General features: G+C 43.5%; 1 protein-coding gene across 1 annotated transcript in view; it reads left to right on the top strand.

Moving 5' to 3' along the window:
* The first annotated feature begins 360 nt into the window (after nt 1-360).
* The window catches only part of LOC115576987 (uncharacterized), a 50,095-nt gene continuing 28,515 nt past the window's right edge, over nt 361-21,940 (top strand). Inside the window, exons 1-6 of the mRNA XM_030409727.1 lie at nt 361-413; nt 746-1,180; nt 3,654-3,917; nt 4,038-4,292; nt 6,309-6,557; nt 7,419-7,676. Coding sequence (XP_030265587.1) covers nt 894-1,180; nt 3,654-3,917; nt 4,038-4,292; nt 6,309-6,557; nt 7,419-7,676 — 1,313 coding nt within the window. The 5' untranslated portion in view covers nt 361-413; nt 746-893. The remainder of the gene's footprint in view (nt 414-745; nt 1,181-3,653; nt 3,918-4,037; nt 4,293-6,308; nt 6,558-7,418; nt 7,677-21,940) is intronic.

Below are 21,940 nucleotides of genomic sequence, written 5' to 3'. Positions count from 1 at the left end.
CAGACAGGAGAGAAGATACTGGAGCTGTTATCATCAGTATGCACATATGAAACATTCCATTTTGATGACATGTACATGGATGATTTTGATGATGATGATGATGATGACGATGATGAGAAAGATCAATTTGGTTTTCTGCTGGATCTTTGCTCCTACATAACGGACAGAAAGACTAAAACAGGCCTGAGTGTCCTTCCATCATTACAGTCAGTTTTAAAGTCAGTCTTACAGTCAGTTTTGCAGTCAGCTCCTGCAGTCTGGTCCATAAACCTCTCAGAGAGAAAGAGCTCCATCCTCCTGGAAGTGCTGAAACTCACATCAGAGAAGAAACAAGTGAAGCTGACAGGCTGCTCACATGAAGAGAGTGAAGTGAGGAGTTTCCTACAGTGTCTGCCTTATATCTCACAGCTCAGGTAAGACCAATAATATGTATTTGAAACATATTACGTTTTTTACTCAAGTGGTGTTATTTAAATAAATCTTTTTATAATCGTCAGTGTTTCGTGTTATATACAACAAATCGGCAGATAAAGATGTAATTGTTCAAGCTAATGTTGTTCAGATGTAAAATGCTCATTCAGCTGTCAGCTGTATAATTGTTACGTCACCGTGTCATGAATTATTAATTATTGTAAATTTTTTGGTATCTTCAGCTTGTTAGCAGATAAACTACATATCAGTAATGTATGACTGTTTTTCTGTTGTTGACATCATGTCATAACAAAATGTTCAATTCTTATTCCAGTGTCTCTTTGCAGTTTGAAGGTAAAGTCGAGTTCTTTGGGAATCTGTTCTGTGCAGCAGCAGAGAGAGAACAGCAGACAGGAGAGAAGATATTGGAGCTGTTATCATCAGTGTGCACATATGAAACATTCCCTTTTGGTAACATATACATGTACCTTTCTGAGGAATATCAGTCTGATTTCCTGCTGGATCTGTACTCCTACATAAAGGACAAAGAGACGGAAACAGGCCTGAGTGTCCTCCCATCATTACAGTCAGTTTTCCAGTCAGCTCCTGCAGTCTGGTTCATAGATCTCTCAGAGAGAAAGAGCTCTATCCTCCTGGAAGTGCTGAAACTCACATCAGAGAAGAAACAAGTGAAGCTGACAGGCTGCTCACATGAAGAGAGTGAAGTGAGGAGTTTCCTACAGTGTCTGCCTTATATATCACAGCTCAGGTAAGTCAGACTTCATCCATCCATCCATTGTCAACCACTTATCCAAAGTCGGGTCGCAGGGGCAGCGGCTTCAGCAGCGAGCCCCAGACTTCCCTTTCCCCGGCCATGTCGGCTAACTCTGACTGGGGGATCCCCAGGCGCTCCCAGGTCAGAGAAGAGAGATAATCCCTCCACCTGGTCCTGGGTCTACCCCTAGGTCTCCTCCCAGTTGGACGTGCCAGGAAACCTCTCTAGGAAAGCGCTCTGGTGGCATCCTCTTCAGATGCCCGAACCACCTCAACTGGCTCCTTTCCACGCAGAGGAGCAGCGGCTCAACTCCAAGTCCAAGAGAAAACCCATTTCGGCCGCTTGTACCCGCAATCTCGTTCTTTCCTATGACCCATCGCTCATGACCATAGGTGAGGGTAGGAATGAAGATTGACTGGTAGATCAAGAGCTTTGCCCTACGGCTCAGCTCCCTTTTCGTCACAACCGTGCGGTGAAGCACATGCAACACCGCACCCGCTGCTCCGACTCTCACACCCCATTGTCCCCTCACTCGTGAGCAAAACCCTGAGGTACTTAAACTCCTTCACTTGGTGCAAGGACTTATTCCCCAGTAGGCAATCCACCGGTTCCCTATCGAGAACCATGGCCTCAGATTTAGAGGTGCTGATCCTCATCCCTGCCGCTTCACACTCAGCCGCGAACCAATCCAGTGATCAAAAGCCGATGGTGCCATCAAAACCACATCATCTGCAAAAAGCAGTGATGCGATCTCGAAATCCTGTCCATGTATATCCCAAACAGGATTGGGGACAAGCCAACACCCACTTGGAACAAGTCCAACTTACTTCCGAGTACACGCACGCAGCTCTTGCTTTGAGAATATAGGGATTAGATGGCCCTGAGAAGGGACCCCCTCACCCCATACTCCCGCAGTACCTCCCACAGAACATCCCAGGGCACCCAGGCGTACGCCTTCTCCAGATCCACAAAACACATGTGGACTGGGATATTGTACTCCCCAGCCCCTTCCAGGATCCCTGCCAGAGTAAAGAGCTGGTCCGTTGTTCCACGACCAGGACGGGATCTGCATTGTTCCTCTTCAATCTGAGGTTCAACAATCGGCAGGACCCTTTCCAACACCTTGGAGTAGACTTTCCCAGGCCGGCTGAGTATTTTGATACCTCTGTAATTGGCACACACCCTCTGGTCCCCCTTCTTTAAGAGAGGGACCACCACACCTGTTTGCCACTCCTTCGGCACCGACCCCGACCCCCAAGTCAACCAAGACAGCCCCTCAACACCCAGAACCTTCAGCACTTCTGGTGGTATCTCATCGATCCCTGGGGCTTTGCCACTGTGGAGTTGTTTGACTACCACAGTGACTTCACCCAGGGAGTACCCCGTCATCCTCCAGTTCTGTCTCTGTTACAGAGGGTGGCAGAGTGGGATTCAGGACACCAAAGTCACCAAAGTAGTCCACATACTCCGAACTGCTGTTCGGTGCATATGCACAGACAACAATCAGGGTTATCCCCCCAGCCCTTAGGTGTAGGGAGGCGACCCTCTCGTCCACCAGGGTAAACTCCAACACGGCGGCACTCAGCCGGGGACTTGTGAGTATCCCCACACCCGCACGGCGCCTCACACCTTTGGCAACTCCGGAGAAGAATAGTGTCCAACCCCTATCCAGGAGTTTGGATCCTGAGCCAATGCTGTGCGTGGTGGCAAGCCCCACCAGATCCAACCGGTAACGCTCAACCTCCCGCACCAGCTCCGGCTCCTTCCCCGCAAGAGAGGTGACATTCCACGTTCCCAGAGTCAGCCTCTGCCGCCCAGGTCTGGGTCACCGAGGCCCATCACTACCATGTGGCAGCGCACCCGACCCCAGCAGTTTCTCCTGTGGATGGTGGGTCCACGGGATGGGGGAGGGAGATGTGCCACGTCGCTCATTCGGGCTGTGCCTGGCTGGGCCCCGTGGCAGACCCGGCCACCAGGTGCTCGCTCACGGGCCCTCCATCCGGGCCTGGCTCCAGACATGGGCCCCAGGCTTCCTCTGGGCATGGTCTCTCACCTCACACCTCTATCTTTCATGGGATATTTGTGAACCATAGTTAGTCTGGCCCCTCACCTCGGACTAATTTGCCTTGGGAGACCCTATTAGGAGCACATGGCTCCTGACAAACCTCTCCACTACCATAAGGTGATGGTCCCAGAGAAATTTATGTTATCTATATTTAAAAAATTCCAGCTCATCATTGTTAGTGTTTTGACTGTAATTTGCATTTTAACACCATTTCAATGAAGATGAATTCTGTTTCTCTCTTCAGTATTTCTTCAGGAGTATTTTAATATAATGTGATATTATCACACAGATTATTTCATCCTGTCTGTTTTCTAAATGTCATTCTGAACAACATCGTCCATCAGCTGGTTTGTAATGCAGCATGTTTGTGTTTTCACTCCTCTTCCATGATATTGTGTTTAGTGGTGATCCAGAGTTCTTCCAGCGTGTGTGCACATTAATCTGTGTGAGATCCAGAGAGGAGGCCGAGCAGTTGGCCTCTCTGCTGCGACTTCCTGGCTTCACCCTGCAGTTAACAGGAGAGTTGGGCTGGAAAACCTGCAGGTCTGTGGGAAGAGTTCTCAGACTATGTGGTTCTGATGTGGATCTGGTCCTCACACCCAGAAGGATCTCTGTCAGAGGAGCCTCCCTCCTCTTTAGACATACAACTCAACTACAAAGTCTGAGGTTTGCATGTCTATATTTAATGTTGTCCCTGGAACACCGTCTTGTCCAGTTTAATGTCCAGTTAGTGGTGAACATCATCATGTCACAGCTGCTTCTTCTCTCCCTCTCTTTGACCTTCAGGCTTTCCAATGGTGCGGCCTTGTTTCTGTCTCAGTGGGTCAGAAGAAAGAGAGTGGCCTGTCTGTTGGCTGTTGAGGAGCTTTCTCTTGCCCCTCAGAGAGGTCTACCATCAGAAAGAGTTCTGTTGAAGGTGGTCAGTAGTTTGGCATCCCTGCTGAGATACTGGACAGTCAGCCGGTTGGACCTGACTGAGTTCTGTGTCTCTGCTCAGAGTCTCGTTCCACTGCTGCTTCATGATGATCCTCTGACAATCAAGTAAAAGTCTTTCATGAGCTTGATAAACACAGTGAATCAAAGTGCAAAATGTTTTTATTTATCTTTTGCTATATTATGTTATTTCGTATTTCCTCATATTCTGAGCATGGTGGTGAGTAGGGCTGTCACCTTTTAAAGAAATAAAGTTAAGAACTCATTTGAAATTACATGCCATTTGAATTGGAATAACCCCGGAATCGTATTTTGTGACTCTAGTTCCATTATGAGATCCCGAAACCCCTATTCCGAATTGATACCAAATCAGACGAAGTTGTATACTTTACGTTGCTCTGGCACCTCCGCTCACCTTCTGGCTCATGAAAAAACTTATTTATATCCTGAATGTGCCAAATTGTTTCAAAATTCCAACTAATGGAGAAATAGACCTATTCGGGTCAGAAATGTAAACTAACCAGTCATCGGCATCTAGGAAGACAATGTGCCAAGTGCCACATCTAAATTACCTTTAACTAGTGCATTGCCCGTAGGAAATATGTATTTCTATAGAAAAGTGTGAGGTTAAGGAGCTTTTTCATGGATGGCCAAATGAGGCTGTGTTTGAAGGTGGGACGTCAGGGATATTTAGGTTTGTGATGAAATCCGATATTCCAGGGTACAATTGGCCGTTTTTGACTATTTTTGATTTTGCCATTATATTTCACCTTAAAAACTTAGAGTTAAAGTTAGATTTTTTTACTGTGAAAACCACAAATATGTTTAACAAACCATTTTTTATTAATTATTATGCAAATAAAAATTGTTGTTTGCTAAATATGTGTTGAATGCAGGCAATGCTCAGGTCTGCCTGAGCTCCTTCCAGCTGAATTAAGAGCTGCATTGCCTACTCCACATTCAGCCGTCTCCTCATTGTTTTGACTCATTAAACAAAAAACCGATTCCACTACACACTAAACACACGCATAACACACTAACTATACACTAAAAACACGCTAACGTTAAATGTCACAAATCTCTCAGCTCTCAATGTCGCTGTCTCTATAGCTGTCTCTACACCGACCGTCATTGCCAGTCATTCATTTGCCTCTGTCCCTCCCACAACTTCTCCTGTTCCTCAACAACCAAACTTGCTGCTTGGACACTTTCGTGACAAAAGCTTGTTTTTACCATTTCTCCCTGCACCAGACACAAAGCAAACGTGGCGGCAATGTTCGCGAAAAAGCGTGGCGGACATTATTTACCCTAAGTCCGGTTTTGGACGGTTTTTTGCCGGTGCTTCCGGACCGTCGACTTGGGAGGTGGGCCGTGTGGGCTAGTGGCTAGCAGCTAGCTACAAACGAACAGCCACAGATTCCGATTCCACTTTGTTGTCTGCGCGTCTCCTGATCCTGTCAGACCCGAACAGATTCGGTCCGGACTTGTTTAGTCTCATTAATCCGCAACAGTCAGTTTAGATGCACAGAACAGAACGGGACCGAACCGCCGGAAAAAATCCCGGTCCAGCTCGCGCCGCTGCAGGTATAAATCCGCTTGTTTCTTAAGGTGGGGGGTCGCGGTGGGCTCTGCAGTGATTGGCTCTGTTGCGCACGTGACTGTAGTGGCTCCGGTGGACAATGCTTGCGGAATTGGAAAAGCATTTATGAAATAATTTATTAACGGTATCATTGCAGTCCAAACAAATGTGAAGTTGCACACCCTTGAACCACGCAGCAGCCATGTTGAAACTCTCAGGTCAGTCTGATCCTGATCCGCAGAGATATTTGAGGAACACACACACACACACACACACACACACAGACAGAGATTCCTTGCTTTTATAGAGAGATGCTTGTGGATGATTTAAGCGCAGTGAATAATAGTTTAATAGCAAGGAGAATACTAAAGGACTTAAAGGACACCCTTGCAGATGCCTTTTCTGCGTCTAGAGAGAACCATTTCTGGTACCTCTTCAGATGCAAGAACATGAATAATGCTTAAAAGGTCACGGACAATACTGAAAGAGTGAAGATTTCTCATAAAACCAGCTTGGTCATCCTATTTATTTATTTCTATCTACAGACTCAGTGAAAGGATTTCCCAGGAGCTACTCTCCCTCCTCCAAGAAATCCAGGACAAGGACTTGACCTGGGCCTTCCTGAGTAAGGCTGATGGAGACCTGAGCTCGTGTTCTCTGAACTGGGAGGTTCTTCGCTATCTGCTGCAGCAGTCGTCAGCTCAGACCATCACTGTGAACCTGAGGAAGAACCGCTTCTTACAGGAGAACATCCCACGTCTGCTTCCCTTTCTGGACAGTATTGTATTTAAAAGGTTCTCGGTTTATGTTTCTTTTTTAACCTTTTAACCAATCAGACATCAGTTTATCCTGTATAGTAATGATGCGTGGGTCATGTTTTTTTAATACTCGCCACCTGCCAAAAAAAACCACAATGCACTACTCGACTGAAAGCAACTGCCATATGTGGTGCAAATTCTGCTGCTGGGAGCAGAGGACACTAAAACAAAGCTGTCTCTTCTCTTTTCGTCTTTGTCACCCACTCTCAGAAGAGGGAGGATCTAGGCTAAAAAAAGTAAATGAAAAATTAAAGGAATAAATGAACTCCCTCTCTCTCACACATGAACAAAGCATTTGTCACATCTTAACGGTGGACTGTTTCAAAATAATAACCTTATGTGTCAGACTACTCAGTGTTTTAGCCTAGTGTTTGGCCGCACTGTGCTAAAGAAGTCCATAGTCCCAGGATTTAACCTGTTTCGATGTGCTTTAAGTACACAACCAGTGAAACAGAAGGCACACTCACTGGATGAGCTTTTTGTTGGAAGGCACAGCAGCTCTAGGGTCAGCATGTAGAGGAGAGGGTATGCACTACAGTGACCCCTCCAAAAGACAAGGACGTCCAACTTTACAGGTAACGCTGTATTTCATCCGGCTTGTTGATCTCTGCTCATTGACCCGCACGCCCACACCGTGATGTTTTCTGGTAAAGCTGACTCAAACCCGCCTGACCCACAGGTGCATCCCGGGTCCCGCGGGTTACCAGTCGACCCGTGCATCACTACTATTTAGTCATTTGCATTAAGTATTGCTGTGGCTTAAGTTTTACAACAGTTGGTTGATAAAGAAAAAGTAACTAATCAAGGTGTTCTGGTGAATACACTTTATTTTTTCAGGCCCTGTCCCAAGTTTGTGTTGACTGTCATCACAGAGATCTATTGCACTCGAGCCAGTCCCTTTATACCCAGTTTACTGAGGTCACTGGATAATGTGATCAACCTGACCTGCAGAGAGATGAACTCAGTGGACTGTGCTGCTCTGCTCTTCACCCTCCAACACTCTGACAGAGTTAAACTGAACCTCCTCTGGACCTCCATACCAACAGAGGAGATGGAGTCCGTCCTCTTTACACTGGACAGAGTTTCTCAGCTCAGGTGAGACATTATTGTTTGTTCTTCAGTGTGTCTGTCTTCTTCAACACACAGGATATAATGCACCTCTCAATATGACAGTTTGGGAGATATTTTTATTGTTTGACTTAATTTTCTCCTCAAAATAAGTTTGGTTTGTTTCCAAACCTTATGTTAGTCTGACTGCTTGTGTTTCATGACCAGAACACGTATAAGGGAAACACCGTGTTCCAGGTCTTAGCTATAAATGCAATGGTCTCTCTGTAACTTTTACTGATAGAAAGTTTTTAAGAAGCATGATTATCCTTCATTAATATTATTTGTGGTGTCATTTATTTGGATAATTTGTTAATCTGCACATCATATCAGTAACTGATCAATGAAAGGATGTGATTAGAATGTGTTTAATATTTTATATCTGTTTCCCGTCAGTGTCGACAGAAATCTGCTGCTGCAGTTGATCCACTGCTGTGCTGCCTCTGACGCCCAGCAGGGGGCAGCAGTCAGCCTGCTCAGGACTCTGCAGCACAGGCTGGATCTGTCCTGCTCCTCCTGTGTGGAGCTGCTGCAGGAGGGTCAGAGTGAAACTCTCAGTCTGACTGATGAGGACTGCAGGGCCGTCTCCACCATCCTGAGACACAGCAGCCAGCACACTCAGCTCCACCTGCAGGACTGTGAGGTGGAGGTCAGCGGACTGGACCTGCTGTTTCCTGTCCTGGACATAGTCCTCCTCAGGTGGGAAGACAACACAATGACCTACATCATACTCTGACTCTCACCTCCCCAGAGTTGTACCTGCACATTGTTGCAACGACTGTGATTTCCTCACTTGGTAGCATCACGTTTCTTCTCCTCTGGTGCTTACTGGTGGTACTAATACAGGGCATTGTGACCTGTAGTTTCCCCAGTAAACACACCAACCTCTGCTGCTCTTTGGATTATACTCCTAATCCGGAGCTGCTCTCCATTGTCCAAGTGTCTCTGAGCAGGAGATAGCCAACAGGCCGGATGTCCAAAGTGTCGGCTGCCCCTCCAGGAGCAGCAGATTACAAACGTCACCTTGTTAAAACCAAGTCTAAGTTGTGTCTGGAGGAGCAGCCCTCCCTGCTGACACCCGGCCTGTCCACTCTGCCAAGCCCAGAGACACAGCTGCAAACTGAAGGAGTCGCTGTGTTTACTGGGGAAAGTTCAGCTGGTGGTCCCTGTATCACCACCAGCAGCACAGACACACCAGCACACATGTATAAATACTCACTATGTTGAAACCCACATGCGTAGGTTACTCTGTAGTCTCTGTGTAGAATCTGCTGACAACCATAAATCAGCCTCAACAGTCGCTGTTTGTTGTGATTCTCCTGTTCAGAGCCAGTAAGACTGTCGTCCTCCAGCTGCTGTCCCTGGTTCCTGTGAACAGAGACAGAGACACAGTGAGACGGGCGGTGTCCCTGTGTGGAGCCCTGGGTGGAGAACTGGACCTCAGTCACACCACACTGGATCAGAGGTCCTGTGGAGCTTTGGCTCAGCTGCTGGACGTCTCTGAAGGGCTGACAGAACTGGACCTGAGTCACTGTGAGCTCACTGACCAGCTGCTGCTCTCACTCCTCACACATCTGCACAAAGTCCAAGTCCTGGAGTGAGTATCAGTCTGTCCACACACAACAATATATATAGTTGTAGTTATGTTCTGTATGTGTGTGTGTCCCGGGCTGTTGTGTGTTGGACAGAACCTGTACTGCCTCCACCAGCAGCAGCTGATATGATTTACAGTCATAAATATCCTCCGTGTCACTTCCTGTGTTTGTGTTACAGTCTGAGTCACAATAAGATCACTGATGCTTCAGCTGACATGTTACTTGAACTGGTCTCCATCAACCCCTCCATGGACACTGTGCGGTGAGCATACATGAATCAATGTTCCATCATTTATTCAGACGTTTGTGCTTCATCCTCTCAGGTTAGTGAAGTTAATACTGTTCCACATGTTACTGTGGCTGAATGAGTGATGTTTCTCTGCTCTGGTCTTTTTCTAGACTCTTCAGGAACAACATTAAGGACAGAACTCCTTTTAAGAAACACAAGCAGTTTGAAATCTGGTGAATCAGCCGTCAGTGTGGTGGTGATGTGCTGATCAGGGAATCATTGATGTCTAATGATCGTTAGATGATGATGTGTTACTGTTTTGGTGGTGGATAGTTTATAATACGGTACCATCATGTTCCACACGGTGATCTCTGCTTCACAGATGAGAACATCATGACTCTCGCTCATTTTTATAGATTGATTCAGACGGCAGCTTGTCTGGAGGCCGACAGCAGCCAGCAGTGTTTACAGTAATTATCTGGAGATGACGACTCTTCTCTTGTTCATCAGATACTGTAGATTCTTCTTTAATGTCTTCATATTTATGTGATAACTCAGGTTTTACACATCAGATTGTTCTGTTGGGTCCACGATTACATTCTGTTTTTATTGTAACAAAACAAATAGAGGCCATAACTGTTACTTGATTTTATTAGTTGGCCAAATTTATCATTTTGTATTTTGTTATATTAACTTAATCTATTTTTACTTTGTGACATTATATCTGTGTATTTTGTGATGAATGTTGAGTTCAGTGTGGAGAAGAAAGACTCTATAATGACGTCTCAGAGTAATGATGCAATAAAGGTGCTTTCAGGATCAAATCATGTTCGGTACATCGAGATAACAGTAAATTATCTCAAGAAAATGATCTTCAGAATGTAAATATGAGCTTTGTTTTTATTTCACATTTTAAATTAAGTGATGCTGAGTTACTGTTCCAGAGAGAGACCCGGTTCTGAGACCCGGTACAACGTCTAATAACCAGTTCTGCCTCCAAAAACTGTTTTATTACTTTCTGGAAATACAATGACTTTTCTAAAATATTGTGAATGAACTAAATATTCTCAATAAATGTTTTTTTAAGCCAAAGTCTTGTTGCAACATTATTCTGTGATTTGTTTCTATGATTTACATTTATTACAGTTATGAACCTTTAAAGCGTCGTACTGGTTTTCATTTGAAGCGTTTCAGTAACATGAAAGTTAAGAACAGAACAGAAGTCAACAAAGATGTCTGAGCCTTCAACACCTGACAACAGACACACGAGGTTCCTGATTCCACACAGATTAATATTCTGTCTGTCGTGAAGTTTGTGCTTGTTGAAATGTCGGCTGTCTGTTGTCTGCAGTGTTTCTCTCCACAGGAACCGGACCTGAACATAAACAGGGAGAGAGGCTCAGTTCAAGGTCCAGATCCACTGCTGCTCCCCGAGAGGAAGAGGAGGGAGGAGGATGTCTGGCTGCTTCACCGTCACTGTGCCAGGTTCAGTCCAGGCCTTTTGTTTGGTCCAATCCTGCTGCTCGTTGTGTCGCTCATGTTCACACTCTGACCCCAAACTTTCCCCGTCATGTTCTTTAGTTTTCAGGTTCAGTTTACAGCTTAATTTATTTAATGTGTGGTTCCTTTGTAGCTGGCAGCGTATCAAACTGGACCGCTGACATCCTGAAACACACCAGGGAACCTAAAGAGAAGGAAGCTGCCAGACTGGTGTCAGCTGTATAGAAGTATATGGGAGATGATGGAGAAACCCAACACGTCTACATCGTCTGACCTCTGATGAAGAAATGCCTCCAGAACATGACAGAACTCTTCAGAGAGGAGGTTAAACCTGATGTCTTTATCCACACGTTCTCGTCTGGATGTGGAGGAGAGGCTCCTGTTAGCGCTGCTGTTAGCGACGTAGCTGCAGCGTCATCAGCAGGAATCAGTCGGACCTGCCTCGACTGATTTGTGAGAAGAATCAGTTCTGAAGTGTTCTTTCATGTTCTGGATGCGTTTCTTCATCAGCAGTCAGACGACGTAGATGTGTTGGGTTTCAGCCAGTTTCTCCATCATCTCCCATAGACTTCAATACAGCTGACACCACAGTCTGACACCAAAGAGAGATTCAGTGACGTAACGACTCTCACTTCTTCTTTACGTTTCTTTGAAATACATCTGGAGGCGATCGGGATGATCGTGCAGCTCCTTCATCAGAAAGTGAAACTCTCCTCGCTCTCGTCTTGTTTTCAGGATCGGATGGATCTCTTCAGCTTTTACTGCAATCTAAAGATATTATGAGTAAAGTAAAAGTACAGAAGTATCAGTAAAATGTACTTAAAGTAAAAGTACTGGTGCACAGTATTATTTACTACTTGTACTGTGATTGTTGTTCAGTTGTTGTGACTGACAAACAGATTTAATTGAATGGGAGCTGACAGTGATGCAGTCTGATACAGCAGTGCTACAACACATCGTCCCTTCATGAAGTTTTAATGTTCAGTCACTGTTGAAACTTCTTCTGACAGGAAATGATTCAACATGTTGCTGCGGATTGTGCTGCTGCTGTTACTGGCAGCTTTGTGTGTCTCTTATTTCATATAATATTTAGTATCTTGTGGTCAGAAGTGAGAATAATTCAGATCTATCATCAGTTTGACCTTCAGAACACAATTATAACTCCAGGATAACTTGTGTTTCACACTGAAGTCCTGCTGTCAGGCTGCTGTTCCTCCCTCAGGCTGTGATTTGTTGTCCAGCAGTGACATCTGGTGGATGTCAGCTCACATCACATGACAATAAAAGTTAATTCAGCAATCAAAAGTGAAATTAAGATAAGACGAACCAGACAGCAGCAGTAGCAGCAGCAGCAGTGTTTCTGACGCTGTTAGGATTAATAAAACCCTCCTAACACACAGAGAAACTAACTGGACTGAACCTCTGGAGGACAAACTGTCATACAGGTGAGTTTAAGGAAGAAGAGCAGCACAGGAAGTGTTTTTAAAAGGTGGATTAAGAAGGAGAGATAAAGAGGACACATCCAGACTACAGCTGTGTTGTTCTGGACTCAGAGTCAGACGAGGCTCCGCCATGTTCAAGACTTCTGTCTGATTCTGTTGTGTGTCCTGAGGCTCCAGCTCATGTTTGACTCAACATTCCGGACTTTAGTTACATTTAAACATCACTGCGGAGATTTAAAAGTGTTTGTCACTGTAAAGTATTTAGTAAATGTGGGCGCCATTTCGTCACTTCCTCCATGTTTTATTTTGAAAGGACCGGATGTGGCAGTTGAACGTTTATGTAACGGAAAAGTCCCTAACGGCAACTGACGGAACTCCCCGTGTGTGTGTGTGTGTGTGTGTGTGTGTGTGTGTGTGTCTGTCTGTGTGTGTGTGTCTGTCTGTGTGTGTGTGTGTGTGTGTGGATTTATTTATCTAACTTGTTTATTTGTGAGTATTTAAAAACTTTAAAACTGTTTGTTATTTGACCGGTTAGCTAACTGTGTGTGGCTGTTAGCCACTGTGTCTGTATAAGTGGCGGTTAACGTCAGTTTACTTTTATCTTTCTGCTTTGTAACGAGCTAATTATGACTTTTATGACAAATTACAAAATAATTAACATTCCTGAAACATTTATCACATCAACCCTTCGGTTAAGTTTCGCTGTACTGACATAAATCTGAGCTGTTGAGGCAGTTCAGCCCTGATTTAACATCAGTTAGCTTCTTTCTTGAAGGCAGCCAGAAGCTAACAGCTTCATATTTTGTTCTCTTTTCCTTTTGTTGTCTTTATTTCATATTTTGAATGTGTATGTGACAGTCTGTTGTATTTTTCAATACAACTTCGTTTTGTGAGATTTTAGTGCCATTGTCAGTCAGATTTGATTCCTTTATTGATTCCTGATCAGTTTTGGTGGAGCTTACTCTAGCCTAAGGGCTAACAGTCTGTTTACTATAATGGGAAATTAAATGAAAGAATATTTGTACAGAATTATTTCATTTTGTAGGATTTTAATGGTCAAACAAAAAAAAAATCTGCTAAGCCGCCCTCAGTCATCGATGTGCTGCTTGGTTGGGAGGCAGTTGGTTCAATACATGGCATTCCTCAAGTTTTATATTTATATTTATTTATATTTATATTTATTTATATGGGTTAAAAAGACAAGTTAAATCTTAGGCCTAGTTATTTTCTTGAAATCACAATTTATGTCATAACACATAAAATTCTTATTCCTCAAAGCTTCAAGTCTTGTAGATCAGCAGTCCCATACCAACAATAATATGTTGCATCTTAACAAGTGTAGCAACTGATTTAAGCTGAAATATAAAATCAAGGTGTACCCATTAGTAATGGCAAAAAATATGAAAGGTTAATGTGGTTTTCTTTTACACTCCCAAACGCAGCCCACAGAGCAGTGTGTATTTAATGGTCCATCAAGTAATTTTCTCATGACAAACTATCTTTTTATCTTGGAAAAATAAAATGTGTTATCTTATGATAATGATATTAATAACTTGTGATGTCGAGAAAACAAATGAAGTTTATTTGTTAGATCACAGGAAAATGAAGGAAATGATATGTTCGACCCATGATCGTTTAGGGCTTCAATACACATGCATGAGATTGACGACATTGTTTTTTTTAAGTCAGGACACATGCTGGAATCAATTAAAGAAACTGACAAAATTCGGAGACATATGATTTCTGACTAATATACTGGTATCCGCTTAGCCTATACTGTTATATGTATGTTACTTTTTGTCTTTTTTTACAGAACATAATGAAGAAAGAAGTGATTGGGGTAAGTCATAATTGTCAGTTCACCAATGAAATTATGGTATCAGTGCATTTCAGACTAAGTTTATTGTGAAATTAAAATATTGCCCTTCAATTACTTATGTTTAGTTGTCAGAGGTGTTCTTCATGAGATCACCACATTTGAGGATTAACTTCAAATTATGTCTATTGGCTCTCTCTCTCTCTCTCTCTCTACATACATATATGTATATATATATATATATGTATATATATATATATATATATATATATATATATATTTATATATATATATATATATATATAAATATATATATATTTTTATATATACATATATATATATATATACATATATATATATTTATATATATAAATATATAGATATAAATATATATATTTATATATATTTTATATTGGAAATGTCTTACTCCCTTATTATTATATATCAGTGTTGGGAGTCCCTCATGCCTCTCCTGCCCCTGCCTGCCGTGTCTTGTCGTCCCTGGATTCCTAATCCTGGTGAGAGCTGCTGTAAATCACCTCCGTACTGTGTCCCCTGTCTAAAACGGTTTCAGAGGCTGTGTTCAGTCCAAATCTGGTGTCCTGCCACATGAGCCCAATCGAGCTGACTCCCATTGCCCATGGTGACTCCCCCTATGATCTGAGGTCACGATCAATGCAGACTCCCATATCAGCTAGTAGGACAACTTAGCCTCATGGCTACCTACAGCGAGTCACTACAGGCTTTTGTAGATACCCTCATATATTTTCCATGTCTAACAAACTGCATCCAGAGAATTCTAGGAATTCACTGAAATCTTGAGTATTAAAAGAAGAGTTGAAAGAAGGACTGAGGTGAGATTTCAGGAATTTTGGATGGTTATCGAGAATAAGGTCAGTCAGATTTATCAGTTTTTAACAGTTGGGTGTGGTTGGTTCAGAAAAGGTCTGTGCTAAAGATCATCACAGAATTGTTCAAGTTTGTCAGAGAGCTGTGTGACAATGAGGATTTAGCATGACTGCTTTGGTGTCAGAGTAGAGAATAGTTGAGAAACGCAGAAGCTACTGCTGAAAGACAGTCAGAATACATATTTAGGATATTAGGGTGGAGAAATACTATTTTAATACATAAAAAATTCAGCATGATTTAGCATCAATGTCTACTCCTCCTACACTGCTGTTCTTCTCTGCCCTGTAAATATTTGATTTATTTAACAGTTTAGTTTGTTTCCTGGAATTGTTAAACACCAATAGAATTGATGGTCAGCTGTTAAATATTAAATCACCTGCATGTTGTTTAGACGGTCATGCAAGAACGTTACTGTTACTCTCAGAGATTTTAGACATTTAATGCAATAGTTAATGCATCACAGGCAAAATTGTTTTTGTAATTAACATTTTCTTCAATGTGGTACTTTGTTCTCCAGATCTTTGAAGTTGGATCTGTGTGGAGAATATACAGACATCAGGACACATGGCTTGTACAACACAGTCTGCCTCAGAGTACGTCAGAAGTGCCAGAGTCCACCTTGAGAGAGAATTAAAGAATCTCTCAGTGATTGTGGAGAACTTGTATCAGCAGAAATTTTTCAGTGATGAAGAATTCAGTGAAATTAATGCAGAGAGAAATGACTTTGATAAAACCAGGAAAATACTGGACTCAGTCACAGAAAAAGGGGAAGCAGCCTGCTACAAGTTCCTCAAGATTATTGACATGACGAGGGAGTTGACCTTAGGGAGACTGTCGCTCCTCCCTGAGAAAAATAGTGCAGCTTCTTCAGAGACCCAGAAGTTTGACCTTTACCACTGGATCAGCTGCTTTCCTTTCAAGGAAGACACAGAAATGGATACAAACTACCTACAAGGTATTAAGAAGCAGAATTCTGATTAATACTTGGTCACATTTTCATTGATTATCTTTTATGTTCTGAGTTTAATAATGCACATTAATGTATATATGTGCAAATGATTATTACTTGTGTAATGTTTAATGTCATAGCAGTTAAAACATGGTGCATTTATTGTCTCATTGTTTTTATTTCAGGCTCAACCCCGTGCCACCAATATCAGGCAAAGCTTAAGTCAAAAGCGCAAAAAATGTCAAATGAGTTTTGGAAATCCAACAAAAGTCTGTTTGGAGAAAAGAAGCCTGATCTGTCGTACACTTCACTTGTTTTGAACACCCAAGGAAGTGTTTTTCAATCTAAGAGAAAGAAAGACAAGAGCGAGAAAAGCAAGATGAGTCGCCCTAAAAAGATTAGGACGCACATCCCAGAGGACAGATCAGAAATGTCCCCCAGTAAACTGCTGGAATTAAAAGAAGAAATTCTCTTGGTTGGTAAACCTGGAATTGGAAAGACGGCACTCAGTCATGAACTGTTGAAACTCTGGGCAGAAAGAGACTCCAAGAAACTGGATTACATGTTTTACTTTGACATGAGAGAAACATCACACATCACGAAGGACATGAGCTTGGAGGATCTTCTTTTCAATGTGTTCAGTGAACCAGATGAATGCAAAGAAGAGGTCTTAGAGGATATAAAGAAGTATTCTGACAATGTTACAATCATCTTTGATGGAGTCACAGACCTCTCTTCTTCAGTGGTGCAGAGAATTGTAAAAAGTGATCTTCGTTATGCCAAGGTCATTGTGACTTGCAGACCAGATGATGAGATCCTTTTTCCAGAGGGCTTTCTCAGAGTGGAAGTGAAAGGCTTTAGTGAGCAGAGCGTCAGAACATACATAGCTGAGACTCTTGGTGAAGAACAGGGAAATGTGTTGAGAAACGTGGAGTTGTTGACTCTCTGCCATGTCCCAATGTACGCACTGATGGTAGCTGCCTGCTTTTCATTTCAGACACCTGAAGACTCTCCACAGCCAAACAGTATAACTGAGATCTACATCAATATCGTTCGTCATTGCCTTCAAATAAACAGCAACAAAACAACAAACAGACACTTAGACTTATTTACCAAGAGCAAGAGTGAGGAGATACTGTCTTTGGCTGAGGCGGCTTTTCATGCAACTGAAAGAAAAACTGTCAACTTGACAGAATTTCAGTGTGCAGACAGCTGTGTCCTCTCCTTCCTGAAACCTCTGATTCTCAAAGCCGCTCTCACTGAGACAAAAACCACATATGCGTTTCTTCACTACACAGTGCAGGAGTTTTTTGCGGCTCTGTGGCTCCTGAAGAATCCAGATAAAATCAAGGATGTTTTCCAGCAGTGCCTCACTGAGGAGAAGAAACACATGAAACATCTGATCCCATTCATGTGTCGATTGTTGACTGACAAGAGCCCCAGTTTGATAAAGTGTTTGATTCCAGATCAGCAGCTCAAGAACACATCTGAGTGGTTCTTAGAGGAAATGATAAACACATTTTCACCTCATCTGTGTAAGAACAATGAGGCTGGTACTCAGGAAAGTGAGCTTGATGTGGACATACTGTTCTTATGCCAGTGCTTGTATGAGTCCCAGAGTCCTGAACAATGTGTCGACTTTCTGGAGAGACTGGACTACAATCTCGATCTCAGTGGAGAGAGTCTCAGTCCTTACTCCTGCTGTGCTGTGGCCTACGTGGTCACTCAGTCAAAGAAGAGGAAAATATGGCTGAACCTTGAGGACAGTGAGCTGTCAGAGCAAGGAATGAGACGACTGTTTGGATGCCTTCAAAATGTCCAATGGTATGTGTGAGCATGTTTCATATTACTGCTGAGGTGACAACATACATGGTCTCCAGATTTCCCAAATCGTAATCTGATCGAGCATCGATGGGATGTCCTGGAACAAGTCTGATCCGCTGGTCCTTTTCAAGATGTCATGCCTTGGGCATTTGGTCATGTTTCTCTGGTCATTTCTGTGCAGTCTTCACAGTGTGTCAGGGCGAATAGTCCTGCTGGGGGTCATATAATGATTTGGGAGTGCCGTTGCCATGAGGGAGGGTACTTGGCCTGCAAGGATGTTTTATGTGTGATTTGTCCCAAGTTATACCCACAGGAATGCTCGGACCCAAGATTGCTTTTGGTGATGCTGAGTTGGAAATTAATTTAACTAACGCGTCTCCATCCAAGAATTCAGTAGACTTTAGATACTTGAAACTTCTCGCAGGCTTTATAATGCTTAGATAAAAAAACCAAAAAACATGTTATTAGTCAATTAATTGTTTTACTTTCCAGGTGAGAAAACAAATTGTCCAGCCGCTTTTGTTCCCTGTGAGTGTTTATGGTTACATCTTAAACCAGAACACCTCTGAAACATCCTTTCACTCCCTAATTGTAGTTGTGTAGGTGTGTTGTTGGATGATAGGAGGATGCCCTCCAAAACAAGATGATGCATGCAATTTTGAAATTGACTAGCAGCCTCACTGTAGTTTGAGTGCATTGATTGGATGTAGAAGGCATTGCATAAGTCTTCTAAATCTCTTGCATCCCCACCTAATTTGTTTTCCTTTTTTTATTGTACGGTCTCAGAAATTCTGCAAAAGAAAACACTGTTTGATGGTCTGTTTGTCATCATGCAGCTCCAGGATGACCAACAGAGGTCTACGACTGCAGGAACAGGACCGATGTCGTGGGACACCAGAGAGTGAAACCAAGCAGCTGTTACTGGATTTATGCCTGAAAGCAGCACTTCACAAAGGAGAGAGCTTTCATGATATAGTGAATACTCTCTTCTCACTGTTTTCTGTTAACACTGACTTAAATAACATCCTTTTGGATCTATATCAACATGTCTTGAATGAGGGACTTTTTAGTGTCATTCCAAAGCTGATGACACTTTTCCAGTCAGCTCCTGCAGTCTGGTCCATAAACCTCTCAGAGAGAAAGAGCTCCACCCTCCTGGAAGTGCTGAAACTCACATCAGAGAAGAAACAAGTGAAGCTGACAGGCTGCTCACATGAAGAGAGTGAAGTGAGGAGTTTCCTACAGTGTCTGCCTCATATCTCACAGCTCAGGTAAATGGTCTTGGTTTTTTCATTACTTCTGTTTTCATCTACTTTGAATTTGTCTCCATGCAGGTAAAACTATAACAAATTTCAGTCTACAGGCATATCTCATAGAAATACTATGAATTGATATATTACATTTTTCTTTTATCTTCATGATTTCAGTTCCGTGCCTCAGTCACCAGAACCTTCAGAAGAAATCAGGTTCTTTGGGAATCTGTTGTGTGCAGCAGCAGAGAGAGAACAGCAGACAGGAGGGAAGATACTGGAGCTGTTATCATCAGTGTGCACATATGAAACATTCCCTCTTAAAGAGAAATGGTGTGATTTCCTGCTGGATCTGTACTCTTATGACCCTGAAACTGGCCTGAGAGTCCTTCCATCATTACAGTCAGTTTTCCAGTCAGCTCCTGCAGTCTGGTCCATAAACCTCTCAGAGAGAAAGAGCTCCATCCTCCTGGAAGTGCTGAAACTCACATCAGAGAAGAAACAAGTGAAGCTGACAGGCTGCTCACATAAAGAGAGTGAAGTGAGGAGTTTCCTACAGTGTCTGCCTTATATCTCACAGCTCAGGTAAGTCTAATTATTAAAGGAGCTCAGTCTAATACTTGAGCTACTGAGGTTTTTAACTCCGGATAACCTGGTTGACGCGCTTCGCCTTGGCCATCGCATTTGAATGAATGTCCACGCTGTTCCTTGAGTTTCGACACTCGTGTTTATTGCAGTGCATTGTCCATAACAAGGAAAATCAAACAAACAAAACAGCTTCACGATTAACGCCTCGGCGCCACGGCGGTCGAAAACCGTTTGCCCTTCCGGGTCAAAACCTGACAAAGACAGTGAACAATGCCACCTATATACACCTGAGCTCCCCCTCTGACAGCACAGCGACCCCACACACACACTGAGTGAATTACACCAAAACCTCATAAAACCACCAAACACATTCGGCTCCTATACACTGGCCCCTAATTGTTAATGGCAGATCGACATAGCAATTTAAACACAACAAGACAGGAGCAAATAATGTGTTGATACAGTTACATTAAAGTACAGTACAGACAAATTTATATTCCATGTACCAAACAAAGTTTCGTCACCGGCCTTTCAATAATGTTGGCCCTTGTCTGCAACCTCACAGAACGCACCAGCCCTTGTTTATCAGGAAAAACCTCCAGAACCCTGCCAAGTGGCCATGAACCACGTGGAGCTGAAGAATCCATGATCACCACAATATCTCCAGCCTTCAAACTCCTCTTCCTTTCGTTCCACTTCTGCCTCTCTTGGAGCAACGGAAAATAGTCCCGTATCCATCTCTTCCAAAAAAGGTCTGAGAGGTACTGTACTTGCCTCCAGCACCTTCTCACATACAGATCATGAGGTTCAAATGCTCCAGGTGGCAAAGCTGGTTTACCCCTTAATAGAAGAAGATGGTTAATCGTGAGAGGTTCCAGGTCATTAGCATCCTCTGAGAGCTTGGTGATTGGACGATCGTTCAAAATGGCCTCCACTTCACAGAACACTGTATGTAGTCCACCATCATCCAATTTCTGCTGATGCAGAACAGAACTGAGCACTCTTCTCACCGGGCGGATCATCCGTTCCCACACACCACCATGGTGTGAGGCTGCTGGTGGATTAAAGCGCCACTGAATTCCAACCTGTGCCAGCGCTCCTTGAATCCTGTCTTGATTCAAAGCGGCAAGCGCCTCCTTCAGCTCTCTGTCTGCTCCAGTGAAGTTAGTACCATTGTCTGATGTTAGGCTAGTCACCTGCACTCTTCTGCTGATAAAACGCCGCAGAGCATTGATGCATGCATCGGTGTCCAGTGAAACTGCCACCTCCAGATGGACAGCTCTACTTGCCATACAAGTTAATATAACACCATATCGCTTACAGGTTGATCTTCCTCTCCTCACCTCAACTGGACCAAAATAATCCACCCCTGTGTTGGTAAATGGTGGGAGATCTGGAAGAATTCTCAGCTTTGGCAGGTCAGCCATTTTTTGTTCCAATGCTCTTCCATTATATCGCCTACAAAAGCTGCAATCACCAATTGTTTTCCTGACAGCTGCATTGGCGTTTGTAATCCAAAATCTCTTCCTCAGCTTGGACAGTGTGTGAGTCCACCCACCATGGCCGAGATTCTGGTGCACATGTCTGAGGATGAGCATGGAAATGTGCTGATCCTTGGAGAGAATGAGTGGATGCTTGGCTTCCTCGGGCATTGCTCCTCTGCTCAGTCTTCCTCCAACTCTCAGGAGTCCATCCTCCAAAACTGGGTCCAGCTGGTATATGGGACTCTGTCGACTCACTGACCCTTTCCCAGACGACAAAGCAGACATCTCTTCACTAAACCTCTGTCGCTGACGATAACGAATTATGGCACCCTCTGCTCCCAGCAAATCATCCAGCGTCAGACTGCCACTCACGAATGTTGATGTGTCTCCCTTTCTTTCAATCCTCTTTGAGCTGCCCTGACCCCTTTTCTCCAGACAATTAGCCACAGGAGCCTCCAACTGCTTCCTCTTGCAACTCTGTGCCAACAACATGACCTTCAACCTTAGGATCCAGGCAACAGCTGTCTTGAGCCTCCTCCAGTCAGAAAAGAAGGCAATGAGCTGGTCTGTAGGACTAGAGATGTCACACACACTGATGGCATTCACAATGATCTCAATTCTGACCTCTTGGTCATCAGAGTCCAGTGAGATATCTAACACAGTTTT

Source organism: Sparus aurata, chromosome 24, assembly GCF_900880675.1.
Source record: "Sparus aurata chromosome 24, fSpaAur1.1, whole genome shotgun sequence".
Taxonomy (NCBI): Eukaryota; Metazoa; Chordata; class Actinopteri; order Spariformes; family Sparidae; genus Sparus; species Sparus aurata.
The sequence above is the reverse complement of the archived record's forward strand: the minus strand, read 5'-3'. Positions and strand labels throughout refer to the sequence as shown.